This window comes from Petromyzon marinus, chromosome 59 (genome assembly GCF_048934315.1).
Source record: "Petromyzon marinus isolate PM22_M1 ecotype Great Lakes invasive population chromosome 59, UKy_Petmar_22M1.pri1.0, whole genome shotgun sequence".
Lineage (NCBI taxonomy): Eukaryota > Metazoa > Chordata > Hyperoartia > Petromyzontiformes > Petromyzontidae > Petromyzon > Petromyzon marinus.
The window spans coordinates 1,294,610-1,316,821 of record NC_133725.1 but is presented as its reverse complement, the minus strand read 5'-3'; the positions used below and the strand labels follow the sequence as shown (position 1 = coordinate 1,316,821).

Genomic DNA, 22,212 nt, shown 5'->3' with positions numbered 1-22,212 from the left:
AGTCTATGGGCAGTGTTGAGTCTATGGGCAGTGTTGAGTCTATGGGCAGTGTTGAGTCTATGGGCAGTGTTGAGTCTATGGGCAGTGTTGAGTCTATGGGCAGTGTTGAGTCTATGGGTAGTGTTGAGTCTATGGGTAGTGTTGAGTCTATGGGCAGTGTTGAATCTATGGGTAGTGCTGAGTCTGTGGGCAGTGTTGAGTCTGTGGGCAGTGTTGAGTCTGTGGGTAGTGTTGAGTCTATGGGCAGTGTTGAGTCTGTGGGCAGTGTTGAGTCTATGGGCAGTGTTGAGTCTGTGGGCAGTGTTGAGTCTATGGGCAGTGTTGAGTCTATGGGCAGTGTTGAGTCTATGGGCAGTGTTGAGTCTATGGGCAGTGTTGAGTCTATGGGTAGTGTTGAGTCTATGGGCAGTGTTGAGTCTATGGGTAGTGTTGAGTCTAAAGGCAGTCTTAGTCAAATGGGCAGTAAATTTTGATTTAAAGCTTTCGTGACTGCAGGGATTCATATTCTTGGTTCTTTCGGTAAAGTCACGTAGAAGGGAAACAATAAAATTATAAAAATATAAAACAATAAAATTCTCACGACTTTTCGAATACAAATGGGAAGTGTTAGTCTATGGACATTGTTAGTCCATGGGCAGTTCTCGACAGAATCAAAAACATATATAAATATACAATTTAAAAATATATATTTCACCAGGTAAATCCCACTGAGATATTAGATTATTTTTTAAGAAGCGACCTGGCCACAAATGATAGCTCAACGAAGTGGAAATTTATATCAGCCAAATAACCTAAACAATCTAGTCTATGGGCAATGCTAGCCTATGGGCAGTGCTAATCTATGGACAATATTCGTGTATCTCTCTCGATGCGCCACGTCCTTTCTCAAACACCTCAAGAGTCGTGGTCTTTCTCATATTTAGCTCTGTCCCATGATATTACCCACCACTGTGTAAGTCTACGGACAATGCAAGTCTGCTGTACATTTCCACATGATAAGCCACTTCGTTGATCTATAATTTGTGATTTAGCCAGGACGATTCTTTAAAAAAAAAACAGCTGCATAGCTCAGTGGGGCCTTACCTGGTAAAATAAAAACAAAAAGCTAAGTTTTAATCCGGTAGTTTAGTGTGTGCCCAGATTTGTATAACCCTGGGGAGCGGTGGCGTACCGGTCAGCGCGCTGCGCCTCGAACCCGGTGAACCGAGTTTGATTCCCGCTCACGGCCACCAACATCAGTGACGATTCATCTGAACCGGTCCTGGGTCTCCTCCTCTAGGTCGACTCGGCCTCAAATGAGTAGCTGGTGCGGCGTGTCGTAACATCGCCACTGGGAAGACAAAGGCCGCCAGGCGTGGTGCTGGCCACCCACCCCCACGTGTACCGTTCCGACCTTCATAGGTCGCTACCCCGCTCACAGCACTTGCCCCCCAACAGTCTGGTTAAGGCTACACGGGAGGATCTTTGTTAACATAACTTTAATGGGTGCTCATATTTGTGTAAGAAAGTTGTGTGTGTGTGTGGTCAAATTTGGGGCACGACATTGGCTGGAGGAGAGATGGACTGGGTCACGTACCCCGCATGCCCAGCTACCGCATGCCCCACGGGCTGGAGAAGAGATGGAGTGATGTGGTACTGGATGATCTGGAGCTGAGTGGACCTGCTGACGACCGGTACCAGTGGTGTCAAGATCGGCCTCTGTGGAGGAGGCTCGTGAAGGACGTTACTGGGGGGTGCCAGGCTAGGTGCACAGTGAGGCTACTGGGCAGTTGGAGGCAAGTCGCTTTTCGGCAACAACGGAGGGCGGAGGAGCGACGCTCACAACAACGAGCGGAACGCCGGGTGGCTAAAATCCAGCAAGTTGGCAGCGGCGAGCCTTCGACACCTCACGTGGTAGCCTCAAGGTGCACCTTGCCTGGCACGGGCGCCGTGGTTGAGGTCACCGTCATTTAGTGGCGAATGGCTGGGTTTGACACGTAGTAGGCTTTATGCGACTAATATCATCCATAATATAGGTTTTTTTGGGGGTTAGATCGCGGTAAATATCAATGTGTCGTTAAACCCGCCACCACCCGACACAGCCAATTATCTACAACGAGCATTATCATGCGGCGGACAGGCAGATTTGGCTGCAATTACTGCCGAAACGTCGTACTCAGATTGTCCTTCTTGGTTCACCACTGTTACTGCTGGATTATTCTTTTCCCCCTGAGGACGATCGCCTGCGTTGCGATCGAAACGTGATTATTTTTTTATTTTATTTTTCTACTTACGTGACTTTACCGACATAACCAAAGGGTGCAGATTGTAAATGTTGTGGCTTGGCTCTCCAACACGCAACCGATGTAGTGTTGTACTGGTAACGAATTGGCAACGTTCTGTTTGACACGTAGTAGGCTTTAGAGACCAATATTATTCATAATAAAGGGGTTTTTTCCGGGTTTAGATGGCATCAGTATAAATGTGTCGTAACCCTCCACCACCCAACATAGCCAAATACTAAGGGAGTTGTCACGTAAACAAAACGCCAATTAGTTACTAGTATAGTGTAGTGTGTAGTTTAGTGTATAGTTCCATAGTTCATTTATTTGGTATAGCCCTGTAAGCCATTCGGCTTATTGGATCGGGTGCAACCGCAACAAACAAAAACATGAACAAGAAAACATCTTAAAGTGACTATGTGACTGTGCAAACAGAAAATCCAGGAAAAAAACATCAAAATATTCCTGAAATAGCACAGTACACCAACGCTGTGTGCAAAAATCCCATTGGGATGCAAGTCAAATAACAAAAACAACAACCACAAGACAACTAAGATTAAGGCCATCAGTCTAACTCCGTACTACAATAAACAAAAACATGGCCAAAACAAAAAAAACGTTTTCGAAATCACCAAAATAAAAGCCATAAATGCAATGTAACAGTGATCGTAGGGACTGTGAGCGAATTTTTAACCATAAACTACATACATAAATTATAACACCAAAATCTAAAGCCATATTTTATTTAGGCCACTGAATAGCAGTGGCAGCTAGGGCTGTACAACTCCTCTAGAGCAGTTTTGAGTGAAGATCTCATAGGAAGCGATTCAAGTTGCAGTTTATTGGCAATAGCATTCCAGACCCTGGGGGCATCAATAGCAAAGGCCCTTCCTCCAGTTTTTGTACGGCAATAGGGAATGTGAAGCTGGTAAATGAGCGAAGACTGAGGTCAAATTTGTTCTTTGAAACAGAGAGGAGATCCAGTAGGTAGTCTGCGGATTTTTTTTGTAAGTACATCGTGAATAAATAAGATCTGGTGCACAAGCCGTCGAACATTAAGAGATGTTAAGTTTGACCCAATGTAGAGATCACAGTGGTGAGTATGGTGTAGTGTATAGTGTAATGTATAGTAATGTAGTGTATAGTGTAGTGTATAGTGTAGTATATAGTAATATAGTGTATAGTGTCGTGTAGTGTATAGTGTAGTGTATAGTGTAGTGTATAGTGTCGTGTAGTGTATAGTGTAGTTACTACTTCAGCCCACCGGTGTGTTGGAGAGTAAATCCACAACGTTTACAATTTGAGTAGTTCGACGTTTCGCTGGTGATTACATACAGCATCAGGTATTGATTGGTATTGGCTTATTGTTATTGATCAAATTTGTAAATGTTTATTGATACCGGGAACAATGTTGTCTTAAGATGTTCTGTGTTCAAATTTTGTTTGTTTCGGTTGCCCCCGACTTAAGAGCCGCATGACTCAGGGCTATACCTAATAAATTAAACTTTAAACTTATATCGTTCGTCCGATACGGGAATCGATTTCAGAAATCGAACGCAATTATGAAATTGTATCGACTCTCAAGAAATCGCGAACCAAGTTGAATCGATCCCCGCTTTCCTACAACGCCAACAACAACACACCAAAAATGAAATAAAACTAAACACATTTCTCAATAATACACTGTGGCCTTAGAAAAAAATTATAACGGGCAACAAATCGGGCAATGGTCATTTTTTTTCTTAGCACAGGAATCAAAAGAACTGTAAAGTAAATAACATTTCTGACAGGCAGTGAGCGTTGGATACCTCAATCCGGGGTCCTAATAGATCCTTTTTATAAAGCCCCCCCCTCGACTCCGCCCCCCCCCGCACAGCCGCCATCTTGTCGTCTTGTACGCCTTGCTCATCCCAGGTAAGATGAGTTGAGAAAGTCGCCGTCGCCATCCCTCGCCATCCGCCGCCATCCTCCGCAGTTTCCCTCTCCACTCGGCTTCTCGTCGTGTCGGCAAGCTCGGGGCACGGCAACGGTCTCGTCGCGATGCGCTGGGGACTGCTGCGGAGACGCGGCGGGGGCCTATTTGTTGCCGCGAACGCGGGCGATAGGCCTCGTCGAGGCGGGGGTTCCATTCGCTCCCCCTCAAATTTAATTGTTAAACGACTTAAATATATTTCTTTTTAAAATCTCAATGCACGGTTAACGTGTCGGTGCTTGTAACGAGAGCGTGTGTTTCAAACGAGTGGCCCGATGTGTCGTGGCAGGCTAAAGTGTCTGTGAATAGCGATGACCGGACAATGATTTAAAAATGTTAATTTATAAACTAAATTACTGTAGTAGCATCGTCGTTAAGACGTGGAAAGTTTGTCTCGAGTACCGAGTCGGTGCCTCGAGTACCAATGTGCAACGACACGATCGGAACAACATGGCCGTCATCCAGCAGTGGATGGACAATGAACTGAAGACGCCAGGGCCTTCGTTCAAGGATTTACTGCCCGATGCTGGAGGCTTCCAATGTTCTTTTGTCCAAATAGTCGTGTGAGATTTTTTTTTACAGGAGTTGGTTGTGAGATTTGTTCGCGAGTTGGCGTTTGTTACCCGCGTGCAAAGTGTTGGGGAGGGGGGAGGGTTTGACCCGGAACAAAGCCATAAAGGGAGGTTGAAAAGCGTTGGTGGCGAGTGGATTTTCGTGTTTATCGAATGCAAGTGATGATGATGAGGTGGTGGTGGTCTGCAGTGGGCCTGCTGAGCATGCAGCGCGAGTGGGTGACCCTCGAGATTTATAGCAGCTGATGACGATTGCTTGTGTTGCGATCGAAACATCGTGATCTATTATTTTTCTACCCACGTGACTTTACCGAAATAACCCAAAGAGTATGGATTCCTGCAAGTCACGAAAGCTTCAAATCAAGATTTTTTTTTCCTCGTGATATCGCGAGGCTGCCTGGTCGCAGTGCTGGCGAGGTGTTAGCTACCACCCTCGCCTGGTAGGCAACGAAGTCCTCTGTGTTCGAACCTTGACGCCTGTTGTCGATTTGGAGTTCGCGTTCTCTCCTCGTGGTCGCGTGGATTTCTCCTTCCCCGCATTTTAGAATGAACATCACGTGTTCAAGAGTTATTTGGCCGCACTTCGTTGAACTATTATTTGCGGTGGCCAGGTCGCTTCTGAAAATGATCTACACGTGCTCAGTAATGGGGGCTCTTATACATGGTAAAATACATATAATAGGTTTTACCCTTCCTGGCAATAAAACGGTTCTTTCGGTAAAGTCACGTTGAAGGGAAACAATAAAATAATAATATATATAAAACTTTACCGAAAGAACCAAGAATATGAATCACTGCAGTCACGAAAGCTTTAAATTAAAAAAATAAAGCGGTTAAGATGTTAAAGCGCCAAACAGGAACCTTTTTGCAAGGAATCTGTCTGCATTAACCACACAAACTTGTGGTGAACATGCAAACAAAAGAACTTGCTCTGATAGTATATGATGCATTGTCTTTGATATTGGATTGGTCCACACCAGAGACAGCTTTCTTTAGAGCCTATTCTCAAACACAAAGACAGTGCCACTATCAGGACATTGAGAGCTAGGGGGGAGCAGCTGCATCATGGAAAAGACAATGCATCATACACTATGAGAGCATGTTTTGTTTGCATGTTCACAAGTATGTGTTTAATGCAAACGTGCATTGTAAAAGGTTTCTGTTTGTTTTTTTAATATCTTCACACAACTGTTCTATTGCCAAAAAGGGTAAAACCTATTCTTAGGGAGGTCCCATAAAATAAAGTTAAAAGTAGGCCGGTCTCGTGAAAGTTGCCCGTGTGATTTTGCCCCCCCCCCCCACCGCAGGAAACAACCCCCCCTTACTCGCACGATGGCAGAGAACGACGTTGAGAACGAGCTCTTGGACTACGAGGACGACGAGGAGAATGTGGTGGCGGCCGAGGCGACGGAGGCACCCGTCAAGAAGGAGGTGAAGGGCTCCTACGTCTCCATCCACAGCTCCGGCTTCCGGGACTTCCTGCTCAAGCCGGAGCTGCTGCGGGCAATCGTCGACTGCGGCTTTGAGCACCCGTCCGAGGGTGAGCAGCGAGGCCGCCGCCGGATGATGGTGAAACGCAATTGCCGTCGCCCCCCCGCCAAAGTGGCTCTGTGGTTTTATTTTATTTTGCGTGTCAAATACGACAAATTTGGTGGCAGGGTGATGGAGCGAGAATGTGCCGGGGGTTACGTTCTCGACTGTGGCAACCCTTCTGTGTAGGGTTTTGTATGTCGTTCTGCTTTGGGTTCCTCGTCAATAAAAACTAACTTTTTTATTTTACCAGGTAAGGCCCACTGAGCTATGTAGCTGTTTCTTTGCCCCGAAGCGACCTGGCTATCGCAAATAATAACTCAACAAAGTGGCTTATCGTCACGTTGAAATTTATCGCAGCCAAATATTCTAAACGTTGTTAAATGTGGAGGGGAAAAACTGGAGGTCTCTGATAAAAATCCACATGACCACGGGGAGAATATGCAAACTCTGAATAAACAGCAGGTTGTCAGGGTTGGGAGCGAACCCACGACCTCCTGTATACCAGGTGAGGAAGTTAATATCTATCCACTGGAATTCTATGGGGTCTCTTCCAAAGCGAAAGAGCAGTGTCATTGATCGTGTTTTTTGGTATTATGCATAGCAACAACGCCTCCTACTGTGAAAACTTGGTCAGGATCCACATGAGAAATGTTCTTGACACTTTACTGGGTATACAAGTGTAATAAGAAAAGTAATTGCGTGGTGATTTGCCAAAATTTGTGGACAACACCCTTAAGTATAATTATTAAGGTACCTTACAACCGTGTGCCCTGCAACCATCGGTTAAAATGTAGAATGTGCCGGTAGGAACCCTGTGCCTTCTGCAGCAGCCCAATGCTCGCTGCCGTTTCCCCTCGCAGTTTAGGAACCGATCAGAAAAGTGCTGGTAAAAAAAGTACCGCCAGTATGGGGCCATCCATTTAGTACATGCGCAAAAATCTGTCAACTTGGACCCTCCCTGTACGCACGCGTACTTTTTACACCCCCCCCCCCCCCTGCGTACGTTTGCTTGACGCACCCCCCCCCTCCCGAATCCTAGATAACGGTCGATATTTCATCCACGCAGAAACGATCAACTTAATGCGTGACAGCTAGCAGTCAGGGTTACGGTGGCATACAAGTCACACCTCTCCCACAGACCTACTTCTCCCGGTAGTACTTGTCTGACAGCTGAAGAAACTGAACTGTGGCTCATTTGAAACCCAATGTAGACGAATTATTATCGAGGCTTCACCCCCCCCCCCCCCCCCCCGTTTCCTATGCGTACGTACATAGTCAGACCCAAAATACGCAAGCGTACGCATATGGGTTAACCCCTCCTCCATGTGTACGTACTAAATGAATGGCCCCTATGACGTACCGTCAAATTACTGGCACATCCACCGCTGCCTACAGCACCTGTTATGTGCTGCTGGTCTCCCGTCCAAACACTAAATAGGATTGGGCCGCCACATTTATTTGAGATTCAGGGTGACGTTTGTTGTAGGCATACACAAATGCAATGGAATCTTTTATTTGTATTTTCAACAGTTAACATTACTGGAGTCCAATGTGTACATAGTGTGGGGGTGGGGGGGGTTCAGGTGCTCTTTGGCTGTGTCCTACGAAGTAGGAACTAAGCAGGAGAGGATATGGAGCACCAGAATAGGAAAGCAGGATAAGGGGAAAGTGTATGAGATGGGGCTAAATAATACAATCTTAGTGGTGGCTTCGGTGTGACAGAATCTTGTGGATCTCTTGCGTTTGCATCTGATGGTGTGCGTGCCTGATGCCATAGGTGCAAATCGCTTAACAGCGCCTACCCCATTCAGTCTGTTAAGCTATAAAGGGGGACATCTTTTTCCTACCTGTGCCCCACAGTGCAACACGAGTGCATCCCCCAGGCCATTCTGGGCATGGACGTGCTGTGCCAGGCCAAGTCGGGTATGGGCAAGACAGCCGTGTTCGTGCTGGCCACCCTACAGCAGCTGGAGCCCACCGATGGACAGGTACGCCTCTTGCCCCGCTCCCGTGTGTGTGCGTGAAAGGAGTGAGCTGGTGGCGTACACCGGTTGTACCACTGCGCAATGAACCCCGTGACCCGAGGTCGATTGCCGCTCACGGCCACCAACACTTGACGGTTATCTGAACTGGTCCTGGGCCTCTCCTAGGTACGACTCATCCTCAAATAAATATTGCTATGAGGGAGACTAGGGCGACCGGGCGTGGTACTGGACACCCACCGCCTTGGTGCTCGCTAACAGCACTTACCCGAACAGCCAGTTAAGGCTATACGGGGGATGTTTAGTCTTTAGAACGAGCGCTGGTGACGTGGTAACTCGACTTGTGCCGCTAACCCAGAGAAGGAGTCTCATTCCCGCTTCCGGCCAACATTGATGGGAAAATATCTTCCACCTATGCTCTGAGAAAAAATGATGCCCCCTTTATTCGAGAAGGTTTCTGCATTTGAGTGTTGTTTGTGGGACACACACAATGAGATGGCACTCGGGTGTTTTATTACTTGGGAGAAAGAAATACTTTCAAGAGATTTTTCTACGGTACTCTTATCGACTGTCGCCGTGACATTACTTTGAACTTTTGTAAGATAGATGCGAAAATATTTCACGAGGGCGTGCGAGTTATCGAGGAAAGGAGACGGTTTTCGCTCAACGTCTGCGTCGCTCACCCGCCGCGTGTTTCCCGTGCCAGGTGTCGGTGCTGGTGATGTGCCACACCCGTGAGCTCGCCTTCCAAATCAGCAAGGAGTACGAGCGCTTCTCCAAGTACATGCCTACCGTGAAGGTGAGGGCATTGGGCACCCGCACCCCACCCCCGTCGTGTACACACACACTCTCAACATTACCACACGCTCGGGACTTGTGAATACCCTCCGGGCTTTAACACCTTTTCCCGTTCCAAGGCAATTTGCAAGTCGCAGGGGGGGAGGGGTCCCCGTTCACCGCCGAATCTCGGAACGTGCGAGCGGTTTGGCGTTAATTTTATTTCGAGAGGCGTAGCGCCGTTATATTTAAAGACATTACCCGCCGCAGGGAACCGGAGGAGTGACAGGGCCACCACGCTCTGATGGCAAGCACCAAGCTGTTCCACACGCCCTCCCGCATGGCCTTGTAGGAGCCTCGGTGCCGATAAAATTATTTTATACTCTTTGGTTCTTTCGGTAAGTTGCGTAGGTAGAAAAATAAATAATAAATCACGACGTTTCGATCGCAACACAAGCAATCGTCATCAGGTAGAAAGAAACAGCAGTAGAACTGCTGTATCCGATGACGATTGCTTGTGTTGTGATCGAAAACGTCGTGATTTATTATTTCTTTATCTACCTACATTACTTTACCGAAAGAACCAAAGAGTATGGATTCCTGCAGTCACGAAAACTCCAAATAAAAATTATTTTAGTTTTTTTCTTTCGGTTCCGTTTGTTGACGTGAAAAAAAACTTATAACGCACACGTGCATCCAATTAGTTACTACTGAAACACACCGGTGTACTTGTACCGAATTGGCATGTTCTGTTTCAGTGACAAACCTTACTTAATTGGATGTGTCAGGTGGTGGTGGGTTAACGACACTTATATTTAAGCGAGGTAACCCAACAAAAACCTGTATTACGGATAATACTGATGGCGAAAGCCTACGTATTAAACCATCTTTACAGGTCGGAGGTTTGACGTGGTTATTATAGCCCTGTTTTTTGGAAGTACAACGATACCTTGACTTTCATCCACTTGACTTTCATCCCCTTGACTTTCATCCACTTGACTTTCATCCACTTGACTTTCATCCACTTGACTTTCATCCACTTGACTTTCATCCACTTGACTTTTGTCGCTTTGCTCTTTCGGCCATTTTCAATTATAACGACATTTAAAATTTTGCCCACGCACTTTCCGCTTTCGTCCCATATCATCCCAAAGCTTCCACCACGTTAGTGCCACGCGCCCTCTTTTTCGTTCAGTCTTTGAATAGAAGTCGTTCATTGAGCATCTCTTATATTTGTGTTTATTCATATATTATTAATACTGTACTTATTTCTTTGATTATACTGTAAACAGTTCTTAGTTATTTTTGTGATAACAGTATAATACTTAAGCAAGAATAAAAAATATTCTAAGGTATAACGTTGTTTATTTAGTTTTGTTTATTCTTATGTTTATTTTTGTTCATTTAGGTTTCGCACGCATGCGTTATATAGTTACTGTAGTTATTTGCATGCACGTTTTTCGCCGGCCAAAATAAATTTTGCAAGCTAAATAAAGGCTCTGCTTTGACATTCGTCCATGCTCTGGTCCCTAAACCAGGCGAAAGTGCAAGGTATTCGTGTAGCTTGACCGCGGCGGTCCCGTCCCTCCCAGGTGGCCGTGTTCTTCGGAGGGTTGTCCATCAAGAAGGACGAGGAGGTGCTGAAGAAGAACTGCCCTCACATCGTGGTGGGGACGCCTGGCCGCATCCTGGCCCTGTCCAGGAACAAGACCCTGAACCTGAAGCACGTGAAGCACTTCATCCTGGACGAGTGCGACAAGATGCTCGAGCAGCTCGGTACGCTTCGCCACGCGGTCATAACCCCCACAACACTGCGGTTGTAACCGCCACGCAGCCCTGGTCATAACCAACGCAACAACGCCGACCCGGTTGTAAACCCCCCCCCGCCACAGCCTCGGTGGTAATGGCACAATTACTATGCCGTGGTCTTAACAGCGCAGCCACAGTTTCATCTCCGCAACAGTACTGTCCCATATTCATATTCTTAGCTCTTTCGGTAAAGAGCTAAGAATATGAATTACTGCAGACACGAAAGCTTTAAATCAAAATCCTGTCCCAGTCTTGACGGCGCAATCACAGCCTCAGTAGCTGCAGCCATAGTTGCGGTCTTAACAGTGAAGACACAGTCATAAATAAGTTAAGTCATGACATCTCCTTTCACTCCATTTAAGACCGAAACAGGGAAGACTTTAACAATTCTGGGTTGACTCTGCAACACATGGGTGTGCTGAAGTAGTAACTTAACTGGCACGTTTTGTTTATGTGAAAAAAACTTACTGATTGGTCGTGTTGGGTGATTGGTGGGGTTAACACATTGATGTTTACGTTTGTCTTAACCCAAAGACCTTTTTGTTAACAATACTGTCCCGGTCTTGACGGCGTACTCACGGCCTCAATAGCCGCAGACATAGTCTCAACACAACACTTTAATGGTCTTAACAGTAAAGTCACGGTCGTTATAAGTGTTAAGGTTTTAACGCTGCGGTGATCTTAAAATGTGTCCTCGCACTGGTAGACATGGTCGTGTCAAGGTAACCCACATGGCCATACCCTGAACACCGCAGCTACAGTCTTAGCTACAGTCTTAACAAAAAGACAGATTCCCTCTATGGCCTTACCAGTCATTCCCCTCGCTGCGCACCCGTCATCTTAAGCATGCGGTCACAATGTTTAGCCGTGTGTTGGTCAGGCACTTAATCCCAACTCCGCACACCCAACAGCGCAGCCCAGACTTATTACCAGTCAACAAAGTGGCTTATCACGGGGACATTCATAGCTGTAGCCAGATACTCTAAACGGATTTGATTCCAAATGTGGAAGGGACAGAACCGGGAGGACCCAGGAGAAAAATCCACTGGGATAGAGCGACATGCAAACTCAAAATACACAATAGGCATCGGGGTCTGGATCTAACTCACAACCTCCTGTATACCAGGCGAGGTAGTTAACCTGTCGTCACTTGGCCACGTCCGCAATATTAACCACACCACCTAACCACGTTTCCCCCGTGTGTGTGCGCGCGTGCGTCGTCCGTGTAGACATGCGGAGGGACGTGCAGGACATCTTCCGCATGACCCCTCACGAGAAGCAGGTCATGATGTTCAGCGCCACTCTGAGCAAGGAGATTCGGCCCGTCTGTCGCAAGTTCATGCAAGATGTAATTACTCCGCTTGCTCGCTCCCCTCATCGCAACGTCACCCAGCACCGTCCGGGCACCATCGCTCGCCGCCGCTGTACCCGGGAGGGGGAGCGGGGGACGAAGGGTGGGGCCCACTCTGCAAGCAGGGGTAGCCATAGGGTCTCACGAAGCTTAGGGCAGCGTCAGGTCGTGTCGCGAGGGGTCGGGTCGCGTGGGAAGAAGACCGCGGGGCGAGCGTTTTGTTATTTTTCCCTCCGCGCGTTTTTTTTCTTTCCGCTTTGCGTTGGCGTCGCGTCAGTGCAGTCCGGAGTTAGGTTCACAAGTTCCACTGCAGGCGGTCCCACGTCCTTGCGCCATAGCATCATCGTCACAACTGTAGGGCCCCATCCATCCTGCGGTTGAATCCACAGTTTTGTTATAGCACGTCCGACAGTAGCGCAGCTAGTCCAGCACAGTTTTCCTGCAACTTGTCCAAAGATCCTTCAAAGTGTTCCTGCAACTAGGACAGCGTTAGTGGCAACTAGCTCAAAAAGACCCTGCCCCCAGTGTTCCTGCAACGAATCCAGCATTAGTACATTGTTAGGACAGCTAACCGAGAGTTCCTGCAGCTAGTTCAGCGTTAGGGCAGCCAGCCCAGAGCCTAATCATCGTCCGTGAAACAAGCCCACAGATTCCTGCATCTAGCACAGTACCTGCAACTAGCTCAGCATTAGTGCGACGAGTCCAGTGCTTATTCTCACCTAGCTTGGGGAGTTAGTAGAGCTCATAATGGAGAGTACCTGCAGCTAGCCCAACATTCGTGCAGCCAGTCCAGCGGTAGTGCAGCTAGCTCGGCTTTAGTGCCCTTAGCCAAACATTTCCAAAGCCAGCCCAGAAATTCCTGCGCCGAGCCTAGCAGTCGGCACAGCCAAGTCCATCTTCACCAAAAAGCCCAGCCTAGCATCGGCACAGCTTCGCCAAACGTTCAAGCAACTTCACCAAAAACTAGCCCAGCGTTCGAGCATCTAGCCCAGCAGCATCGACAAACACTAGCCTAGCCCCTCGGCATGGCCCGTGCCACGTACCTAGCCCCCCGGCTTTCTTGGCGCGTCCTAGTCGCCCAGCCGCATTGCCGTCCACCCAGCGGGTGTCTGGAGTCGACCTTCTGGGGGAGCCTAGCGGAGGGGAGAGGGGGGCAGCGTCTGCTGCTCTTGCCGGAGGGAGAAGGGAGCCGCGAAGGTGAAGTGGCCGAGGCGCGACGACCCTGGCTCGCCGGCGGCGGTGGTGGTGGCGGCAGCGGCGGCGGTGGCGGCGGCGGTGGTGGTGGTGGTGATGTCTCTCCCCCGGCCGTCCGGCACTACCGGAGCCTGAACGGCAACGACAGCGACACGGGGGACCCACCGCCCCCCCCCCCTTCGTCCCTTTTGCCCGCACACTCCCCATACCCCTCCTTCCTGCCGTGTCTGTGCTGTCCCCCCCCCCCCCACTCCCTCCCCCCCCCCCCCTCACCATATCCGTCTCGTGTTGTTTGTCTCGCTGTTTCTCACTGGGGTTTCCGTAGGGTTGGTTAACCAGCCTTGGCACGCAGCAGGTATAAGCAGAACTATGTTTTGCGTCTCGACATGTAAAATAAGCGGTCTATTCCGTCAACTTCATGGCTTTCAGTAACCGATACTGTCGAGCATAATTGGTTTACGCAAGCAAACTGGATTCGGTTTTGACCTTCAGGGTCTCACCAGCCACTCTTTGTTAAATGTCATAATTTGCAAGAGCCGTTTTTGGAACATTAACTGAATTGTGCTGGCCACTGTATTGGATTACCACCCTAAAACAATTTAACCCAATCTTGCTGACTCAATGCATAAAAAATTGCAGTTTTAATATGTAAGAGTAAATAATTACGTAGGTCTTTATGGGACTATTTAAAATTGTAAATGTGCTTTTACACTCGATCACTTAACCAGTTAAAAGCAAATTGGAAACCCTATGTGGAGCTGTTTTGCCTTGTATGTGTTAATCTCTTCCCACAATCACACTTGCCTCTTCCACTACCTACGTCTCCATTTGTCTCACCATTTCTCCACACCAATTGCTCTTGGATGCTTGTTTTGCAGACTTGACTGTAGTTTTGTGCTGCAGCAGCTGGCAATGTTATCCGTTAAGGCTCAGTCTTAAGAACAGGACCGGACAAAGCCACGTGAGTTGTATCTCGTGTGCTTGTGACGATCCCAAAAAAAAAACCTGCTCGTGAGCCAGGCAACCTGGCCTCTCAAAAACGCGAGCCGACTGAGGTGGTCAGAGGGTGTTGCGTTTGCCGGGCTAACAGCAACCCCATAACTCCTCGCTATTGGGGAGTAGGCCAATTTGTGTGGGTTTGCCATCACAATCGGTAATTGCCGACATGGCTTTTGGAGTCTTGGCCTGATGAGGATAGTGCCACTAATTAGACAAGTGTTATTCTTGCAGGGACTTTGTTGACCGACTCCCCTGACATGCCTTTCGACTAACTGATATAGATTGTGTTGACAGACTTTTGTGTATACCAACCTGCTTTGGGGCTAACTTGTTGACTGGGCTGAAAAACTGTCTTAACTGGTGTTGACCAAATAATTGATTAACTGGCTGCCTTGTCTATTACACTAGCTAGTGTTTATACACTTTCCTAGATGGTCACGACTGACGAATGTTGACTGGCTGACGCTTAACTTGACCGCCATCCCCGACTGCTTGACTCTCCTCTGCTGACCGGGCTGGCGAATGCTGTGTTCGATGGCGGGTGCTGTTTGTGTTGTGACTGCCGTGTGTTGTTTTGAGTTGATGTGGGAAGGAAGACGTGAGGGTCAGGTTGACAAAAGAGAGCTCCTTGGCTCCTCGAGTTGCTGTGGCAGGTTCTACTGGAGATAGTTTTGCGTTGTTTGTCTTGGCCCACCACTGTTTAAACGGCCAGGACCACTGTGCAGTCGACACACTTGCTACCCAAACCCATTTCGTGCAGGACTGACCCTGAACTCCTACCGTGCCGATCCAGGTTTTAACTATAACCAAAGTTCACTGCTGTGAAGTTGGTTATATAGGTCTGAAAATGTCTCCATACTTTAATAGTGCCAATAAATACATTTCTCTTTCCAACTTTTATCCCAATTGTGCTTCCAGTGCCGTGGCACGGACATGAAGCATCCATTCGGAACTTGAGCGGGGACCACGTTTGGTAACGGCCCGTGGAAGTGTAGATGGCAGAACGACCTACAAGATCCCTACAATTAATCTTCAGCGAGGCGTGCCACTGTAAAGTTGATGTCGGAGACTAAAGTTTGACTGCAGGATCGATCGCAGAACTGTCATGCTGCAATTTTGAAAGTGGGTGCCTCAAATTGAGAATAATCTAAATTGTTAAATGTCTGAGTAGCTGAAAACGCCAAAGACGGACCTTTAGGTAGGCTCTGCGTGGGCCACTTGTATTCCAAGTGCCAAGCAAATCCTGTCTCGGGCAACTGCAGATGCCTGCAGTAGTATCAGGTTTATGAAAGCGGGCTTAACGCAGGAGAGACCACATTTGAGCAAAGGTGGTATTCCTCTTCGATAGACCGAGTTCAGACTGGCACGCCTCTGGCGGTGTTCAGTTGCTCGTGCCTATTGGCAGCGCTGAGTTTTGCGTATGGACGTGTTGGCGGTGCAGCATGACACGCCGGTCCTCATTTAACGGTCTAAAATCTAAAGTTTAACTGACATCCACCGCTTCGAAATCACGAGAACTGATTTTGATGCTGTCCGCAAGATCTCCTGACCGGCGTTGTGAATCGCGGGAAAATAAATAATTGTAAAATGTGCTTTTATACCGCCGCCAGTGCATTCTTACCGCACTGGTTTACGATTATTGAGGGTTGCTTTGACAGCGAGCAAGTTCCCGAGACCCAGCAGGCTCCAATAGTGGGGAGCGGTGGCAGTGAGTGCAGTGGTCTGTGCCTTGCGTGGGTTATGGCGGGGTACGGTTTGTCTCTGCAGTTGTAAACTTGTTTGTCTGTGCGCTCATGCAAGGTAGTGTAGTGTGTGTACGCTTTGGTTGTCCGTTTGTGTATTCGTATCCTCACGTGTCTTTTCGCTGGTGTGCCATGTCTATTGCGTGTGTGTGTGTGCATGTGTGCGTGTCTGTGTGTGTGCGCGTGTGTGTGCGTGCGCGTGCGTGAACGTTTGCCTCTGGCTCGTCTGCACGCGCGTGTGGTTCTGTTCGTCTGCGCGTGCCCTCCCCCCCGTCGTCTTTGCGTGTGCGTCTCCCCTCTGTCTTTGTGCGTGCGTGTGCGTGTAATGCTCGCACGGTTGCCCCGCCCCCCCTCCACCCACCGGGTCCTGCCGATAGCCTATGGAGGTGTTTGTGGACGATGAGACGAAGCTGACGCTGCACGGGCTGCAGCAGTACTACGTGAAGCTGAAGGACAACGAGAAGAACCGGAAGCTCTTCGACCTGCTCGACGTGCTCGAGTTTAACCAGGTGCGGCAAAAACACCGGGACACGGCAGGCCACCCGGATCGACCCAACCCTCGCCGTGGTTCCGCCAGGGTTCGGCGAGCCGAGTCGGCACGGTAACGCTTTTATCGCGCCGTGCAGGGGGGACCCCAACTAATCCTTATTGGTGGTGGGTCAACGACACTAACGCCATCGAACCCAAAATCCTTCATGGATAATGTAGCCAATGATCGGTGTAGTGGCTGTGATGGCGTGTGCCTGGTAGATCTAGCGCGTGTGTAACGGTTGGGATAGCGTTTGGCTGTAGGTATTTTGTTTGTAACGGTTGCGATGGCATGTTTCTGGAGGTCTAGTGTGTGTGCAACGGTTGCGATGGCGTATGCCTGTAGGTCTAGCGCGTGCGTAACGGGATAGCATTTGGCTGTAGGTATTTTGTTTGTAACGGTTGCGATGGCATGTTTCTGGAGGTCTAGTGTGTGTGCAACGGTTGCGATGGCGTATGCCTGTAGGTCTGGCGCGTGCGTAACGGTTGCGATGGCGTGCCCCTGTGTGTAGGTGGTGATCTTCGTAAAGTCGGTGCAGCGCTGCATGGCTCTGGCGCAGCTGCTGATTGAGCAGAACTTCCCGGCGATCGCCATTCACCGTGGCATGGCGCAAGAGGAGAGGTGAGCCCCTGTGGTGGCTGCTGGTGCGTGGTGGTGGTCAGTCTAACGTAGTTGGCTTTCGCGACCAATATCCATAATGCAGGTGTTTTTTGGGTTGGATCGCGTAAATATATAAATGTTTAAACCCGCCGCCACCCGACTCGGCCAATTAGTAAGGTCAGTAATTACAACGAGCTTAACTTGGGCAACAGCCAGATTTGGGGAGAAGTCCACCTTCAGATTGTAAATGTTTTGGCTTGGCTCTAACACACCGGTGTGCTGTACTAGTAACGAATTGGCATGTTCTGTTATTCTTCTATCTACGTGACTTTACCGAAAGACCCAAAGAGTATGAATTCCTGTAGTCACGAAAGCTTTAAGTCAAGCTTTGAACCTTACAAATTGGCTGTCAGATGGCGACGGGTTTAACAACTCTTATATTTACACGATCTAACCTAAAACCTGTATGCATGGTGGTGGTGTTTCAGTTCCGCCGTGTGTAATGTTTGTGCTTGCGGTGTTCCTGCGGCTGGATGGTTGTGATCCTGCTTGCATTTGTGTGTTGGTAACACTGTTGGTGGGATGCGCCTTTGAAAAAGGGCTTCAACAAACTTCTGATTCTGAAACTTAATGGCAGTGTGAGTGGTTGTAGGCAATCTTGTTAGTGGTTGTGGTGGTTTGGAGCGGGAGTGGTTATGGGGGAGCTACGAAACGGGGGACCCGAAGTTTGATTCCCGCTCACGGCCAAGATCGCTGTCGAATATCTGAACTGGTCCTTGGCCTCTTCCCCTAGATCTATTCTGCCTCATGAGTGCCTGGTGCTGTGTAAATATCACCACTGGGGAGACGAAGGCGGCCGGGCGTGGTGCTGGCCACCCACCACCTCGTGTGCTACTCGCTAGCAGCAACTTGCCCCAACAGTCTGAGGGCTCGACGGGGCATATTTGTCCTTTGGATGGGTCCTTGAAAATATATTCTTGGCTCCCTGGGCTTTACCCATTGGAAATCAACTTCTGATTCTCATAACAAAAACATGGTCGTGCGAGTGGTAGCACTACCACTGTTGGTGGTTGTAGTAACACTTGTGATGGTGTTAGGAATGCTACAACTCGTGGTGGTGGTGGTGGTTGGTGGTAACGGCCGGTTGTGGGGACGTGCTCTTGCGGCAGGTTGTCGCGTTACCAGCAGTTCAAGGACTTCCAGCGGCGCATCCTCGTGGCCACGAACCTCTTCGGCCGTGGCATGGACATCGAGCGAGTCAACATCGTGTTCAACTACGACATGCCCGAGGACTCCGACACGTACCTGCACAGGGTGAGCGGGCGCGCCGCGGAATTATTTCCCCGGGGGGCGGTACACGGTGAGCTTGCGGGGGAAGCTCCTTTATCACAGATGTCCGGTAAACATCGCCACTGGGGAGACAAAGGCGGCCGGGCGTGGCGCTGGCCAACCACCCCCTTGTGTGCCAGTGCAGGCTATCGTAGGCGCTACTCCGCGAACAGCACCACAGCAGTTCGTTAAGCCACTGGTGCAACGCACTTAAATCTCCATTGAAAACTTAATTTGTTTTACAACTGCTTTTTGTGTTTGAGTTTGTTCTTCCCTCGCACCTCCGATTAACACGGTTGGCTACGTACTATAATAATAGGCTTTACCCTTTCTGGCAATAAAACAGTTAAGATGTTAAAATACCAAGGAATCATGTCTGCATTAGCCACACATACTTGTGGTGAACATGCAAACAAAAAACATGCTCTGGTGGTATATGAATTGTCTGTTTTATTGCCAGAAAGTGTAAACCCTATTCTTAGATTTTGATACCGGCAAGGGAGGCCCCATGATATGGCTATGTACTGTTCGTAAATAGTTCTACCTAAGTATACATTGTGGCCTCTTGTCTTTTTGATTGCTCACTTTGCTGCCGTCCGTCCACCTGCACACACCCCCCCCACCCCCTCCAGGTCGCCCGTGCCGGTCGGTTCGGCACAAAGGGACTGGCGGTGACGTTTGTGTCGGACGAGAACGACGCCAAGATCCTGAACGACGTGCAGGATCGCTTCGAGGTCAACGTCAGCGAGCTTCCCGACGAGATCGACCTCTCCTCCTACAGTACGACGTGCCTCTCGCGCGCACAAACACGCAGATCTCCCGGGTAGCCTTTCGCAGACGCTTGGGCCAAATGCTGTTGGTGAGTAGCGCCTGAAGGCCGGCACCGGCACACGAGGAGGTCGCCGTGGCCAACGCCACGCCGGGCTGCCTTTGTCTCCCCTGTGGCGATGGTTACACACCGCTCCAGCTACTTGATTGAGGTTGAGACGTCCTATGGCCGGTTCAGAAAATCGTCACTGATGTTGGCCGTGAGGGGGAATGCAACACTACGCCTGGGTAGCCTTTATCTTTCCAATGCTGATGTTTGATGTTTACAACAACGCACCGGGGTGCGACTCTGCTGAGGTGGGGAGGTGTTCTAATCAGCGGTTCAGATATTCATCTCCGGTGTTGGCCGTGAGCGGGAATCGAACTCTGGAAGGGGGCGCTGGGTTTGTCGCACTGTGCGCTAAACCACTGCACTACCGCTCCCCACGTACGCAAAGTGGGAAGGTCCCCCCCCCCCTGTTATTGCCTTAACAGACTGTTGGTGCAGGCGCTGTTAGCGAGCACTTGTCAAGGCCTTTGTGGCCACTCGAGGAGGGGTGGGGGTGACGTACAATGTTATGTCCCTCGCTCCCCACGGTGCATTGCCATAGCCACTGCTTCCCCTCCTAAACAACGATGGATAATCCCCTGGATCGCCATGTACTCGCCGTTGGGACTAATCGGAATCATAAGCGGAAATATGTATTTGCGTTGGAGGAATCTGATGAGCCAACAAAGCTCTTTCGCAGATGTCGAGTATGACGCGTAGGCTTTCGCGGCGAAAACATCACTGCTCGAATTGCAGATGTTGCCCGTTTACTCTCCAACACCGGATGTGCTGAACCAGTAACTAATTGGCATGCTTTGTTTACGTGACAAACATTACCAGTTGGCTGTGTCGGCTGGTGACGGGTTTAACGACACGTTTTATATTTACGCGATCCGACCCAAAAAAAAAAACCTCTTAATTATAAGATGTCCAGTTGTTTGGCAGGTCTGCAGCGCCGTTGGCGATCGCCTAAACCACGCATCGCACAAACGCAAGGTTTCCTTGCGCGCACGTGCGTGTAACGCGCTGCGGGGATAATTCTGACCGTGCTGTGTTTGTGATGTTTCTCTTTCCCGCCCTTTGCAGTTGAACAGAGCAGATGAACGGGACAACCTGGCACTGAGAAGACAGGGACCCACCCTTTCACATCCCCCATCGACGCCAGGAGAGCCACTCAACCTACCCGCCCACCGCCGCCACGTGTCCCTGGGAGGAGATGGGGTCAGAGGGGGGGGTCTCGTAGTTTGTTAGTGTTGTTACGTGAGCAATTTTTATTCATCCGTGCTTTTGTTTTTATTATCTGTCGGACTCGGCAGCCTGCGATTTAGAGCCCTCCGCATGAAAATAACCCCCACCCCCCATCGTCCATTCCCCATTCGAATAAACCTGGAGCTGACCATGATTGACATGAATTGGCAAAGACTTAGCGACGTACAGGAAATCAATTTTATTTACGTGGTTGTACGATGGACCCCACCACCCACCCCTCCTGGCCCCCAATGGTGTTGCGATTTTGTCTCCCTTTGCCCACGGTGATGTGCGCCGCGGTGATGTGCCTGTGTGTGCGTACGTCGGGTTTTGATTTAAGGTGGGGGGGGGGGGGCGGGAAGTGGTCGGTGTTTGCCAAGGCTCGGGTTTTTTGTAGAAATAAATGGGAGTTTACCCAACTCTTGTGCGCACGTGTCCCCCGAGTTGGAATGTCGAGAGTTGTTGGAGGGGCGTAGCGGTGACGCTCCCCAGCGTGGCCGCCCCCGCTTGTTGCGCAGGTTCGTGGTTCGGTTCACCAAAAGGCGGGCCTGGTTAATATTGCGGGTGCGTTAAAGCGTAACGCGCGTGCTGCGTCACCGGTGGATGTTAACCCGTTCCAAGACATCCGCAGGGTGTGGGTCACGGGCACCGCCAAATGTCGGAGTGCTTAAGAGGCGTGAATTGCATTTAGAGGCATAGCGCCGTTTTAAAATAAATTCCTCGCCGCAGAGAACCGTAGCGACACAACCGCCGGCGCTCTACGATAGCCGGCGCCGTACTTTTCCACAACCTCTCTGCATGGCCTTTGTGGGAGCCTCTGTTCCAAAAAAAACTTCTTTTACACACTTCATGGGAAAGGGTTAAGGATCCGCGGACGTCATTCCAAGCGAGTAGGCCATGGTGTGCCAGCGGCGTCAATTTTCCAAGTTCTAAATATTCCCCAGACATTATGAGACCTCCTTTGCCAGAAACAAGATATAGGAATAGGTTTTACCCTTTTAACTGGCACAAAAACTAACACCTCTATTCAAGGCATCATGTTTGCAATAACCACAACACAAGCAGTCAAAATGCAAACAAAAAAGACAACTCTGATAATATGCACTGTCCTTGAATTTGATTGGTCCACACCCCGAGTCAGCTTTTCTTAGAGCCTAGTCTCCATTGGTGTTGGACTAGAAGACTCCAAAAGGCGTCTTCTGCATTTTGACTGCTTGTGTTGTGGTTATTGCAAGCATGATGCCTTGAGTAAAGGTGTCAGTTTTTGTGCCAGTTAAAAGGGTAAAACCTATTCCCAAGACATGTCCTCTAAAACTAAAGCTATTTTAAAACTAACTGATTGTTCTTTACCAGGTAAGGCCCACTGAGCTGTGTAGCTCTCCCCGAAGCGACCTGGCTATCGCAAATGATAGCTCAACGAAGTGGCTTATCGTGGAAATTTATATCTGCCAAATACTT

At 49.2% G+C, this 22,212-nt stretch overlaps 1 protein-coding gene across 2 annotated transcripts; it reads left to right on the top strand.

Moving 5' to 3' along the window:
• The first annotated feature begins 4,019 nt into the window (after positions 1 to 4,019).
• LOC116955415 (spliceosome RNA helicase Ddx39b) lies at positions 4,020 to 21,178 on the top strand. Of its 2 annotated transcripts, none has more exons than XM_032976481.2 (11): positions 4,020 to 4,175; positions 6,113 to 6,345; positions 8,199 to 8,326; positions 9,027 to 9,119; positions 10,690 to 10,873; positions 12,136 to 12,254; positions 16,570 to 16,701; positions 17,233 to 17,342; positions 18,491 to 18,635; positions 19,283 to 19,430; positions 20,593 to 21,178. In XM_032976481.2, exons 2-11 carry the CDS (start codon positions 6,138 to 6,140, stop codon positions 20,607 to 20,609), a joined length of 1,284 nt encoding a protein of 427 aa, XP_032832372.1. In that variant the 5' UTR covers positions 4,020 to 4,175; positions 6,113 to 6,137; the 3' UTR covers positions 20,610 to 21,178. The 2 variants fall into 2 exon arrangements, with proteins under 2 accessions (XP_032832372.1, XP_032832373.1); XM_032976482.2 differs by having other exon boundaries at positions 4,160 to 4,268.
• Positions 21,179 to 22,212: the final 1,034 nt, after the last annotated feature.

Bases quoted from the DNA above. Each gene is read 5' to 3' on its own strand.
- LOC116955415 (XM_032976481.2), top strand. From the start codon at position 6,138: ATGGCAGAGAACGACGTTGAGAACGAGCTCTTGGACTACGAGGACGAC. The intron at 9,120-10,689 runs GTGAGGGCATTG...CGTCCCTCCCAG, and splicing joins AGTACATGCCTACCGTGAAG to GTGGCCGTGTTCTTCGGAGG. The intron at 17,343-18,490 runs GTGAGCCCCTGT...CTCTTGCGGCAG, and splicing joins GGCATGGCGCAAGAGGAGAG to GTTGTCGCGTTACCAGCAGT.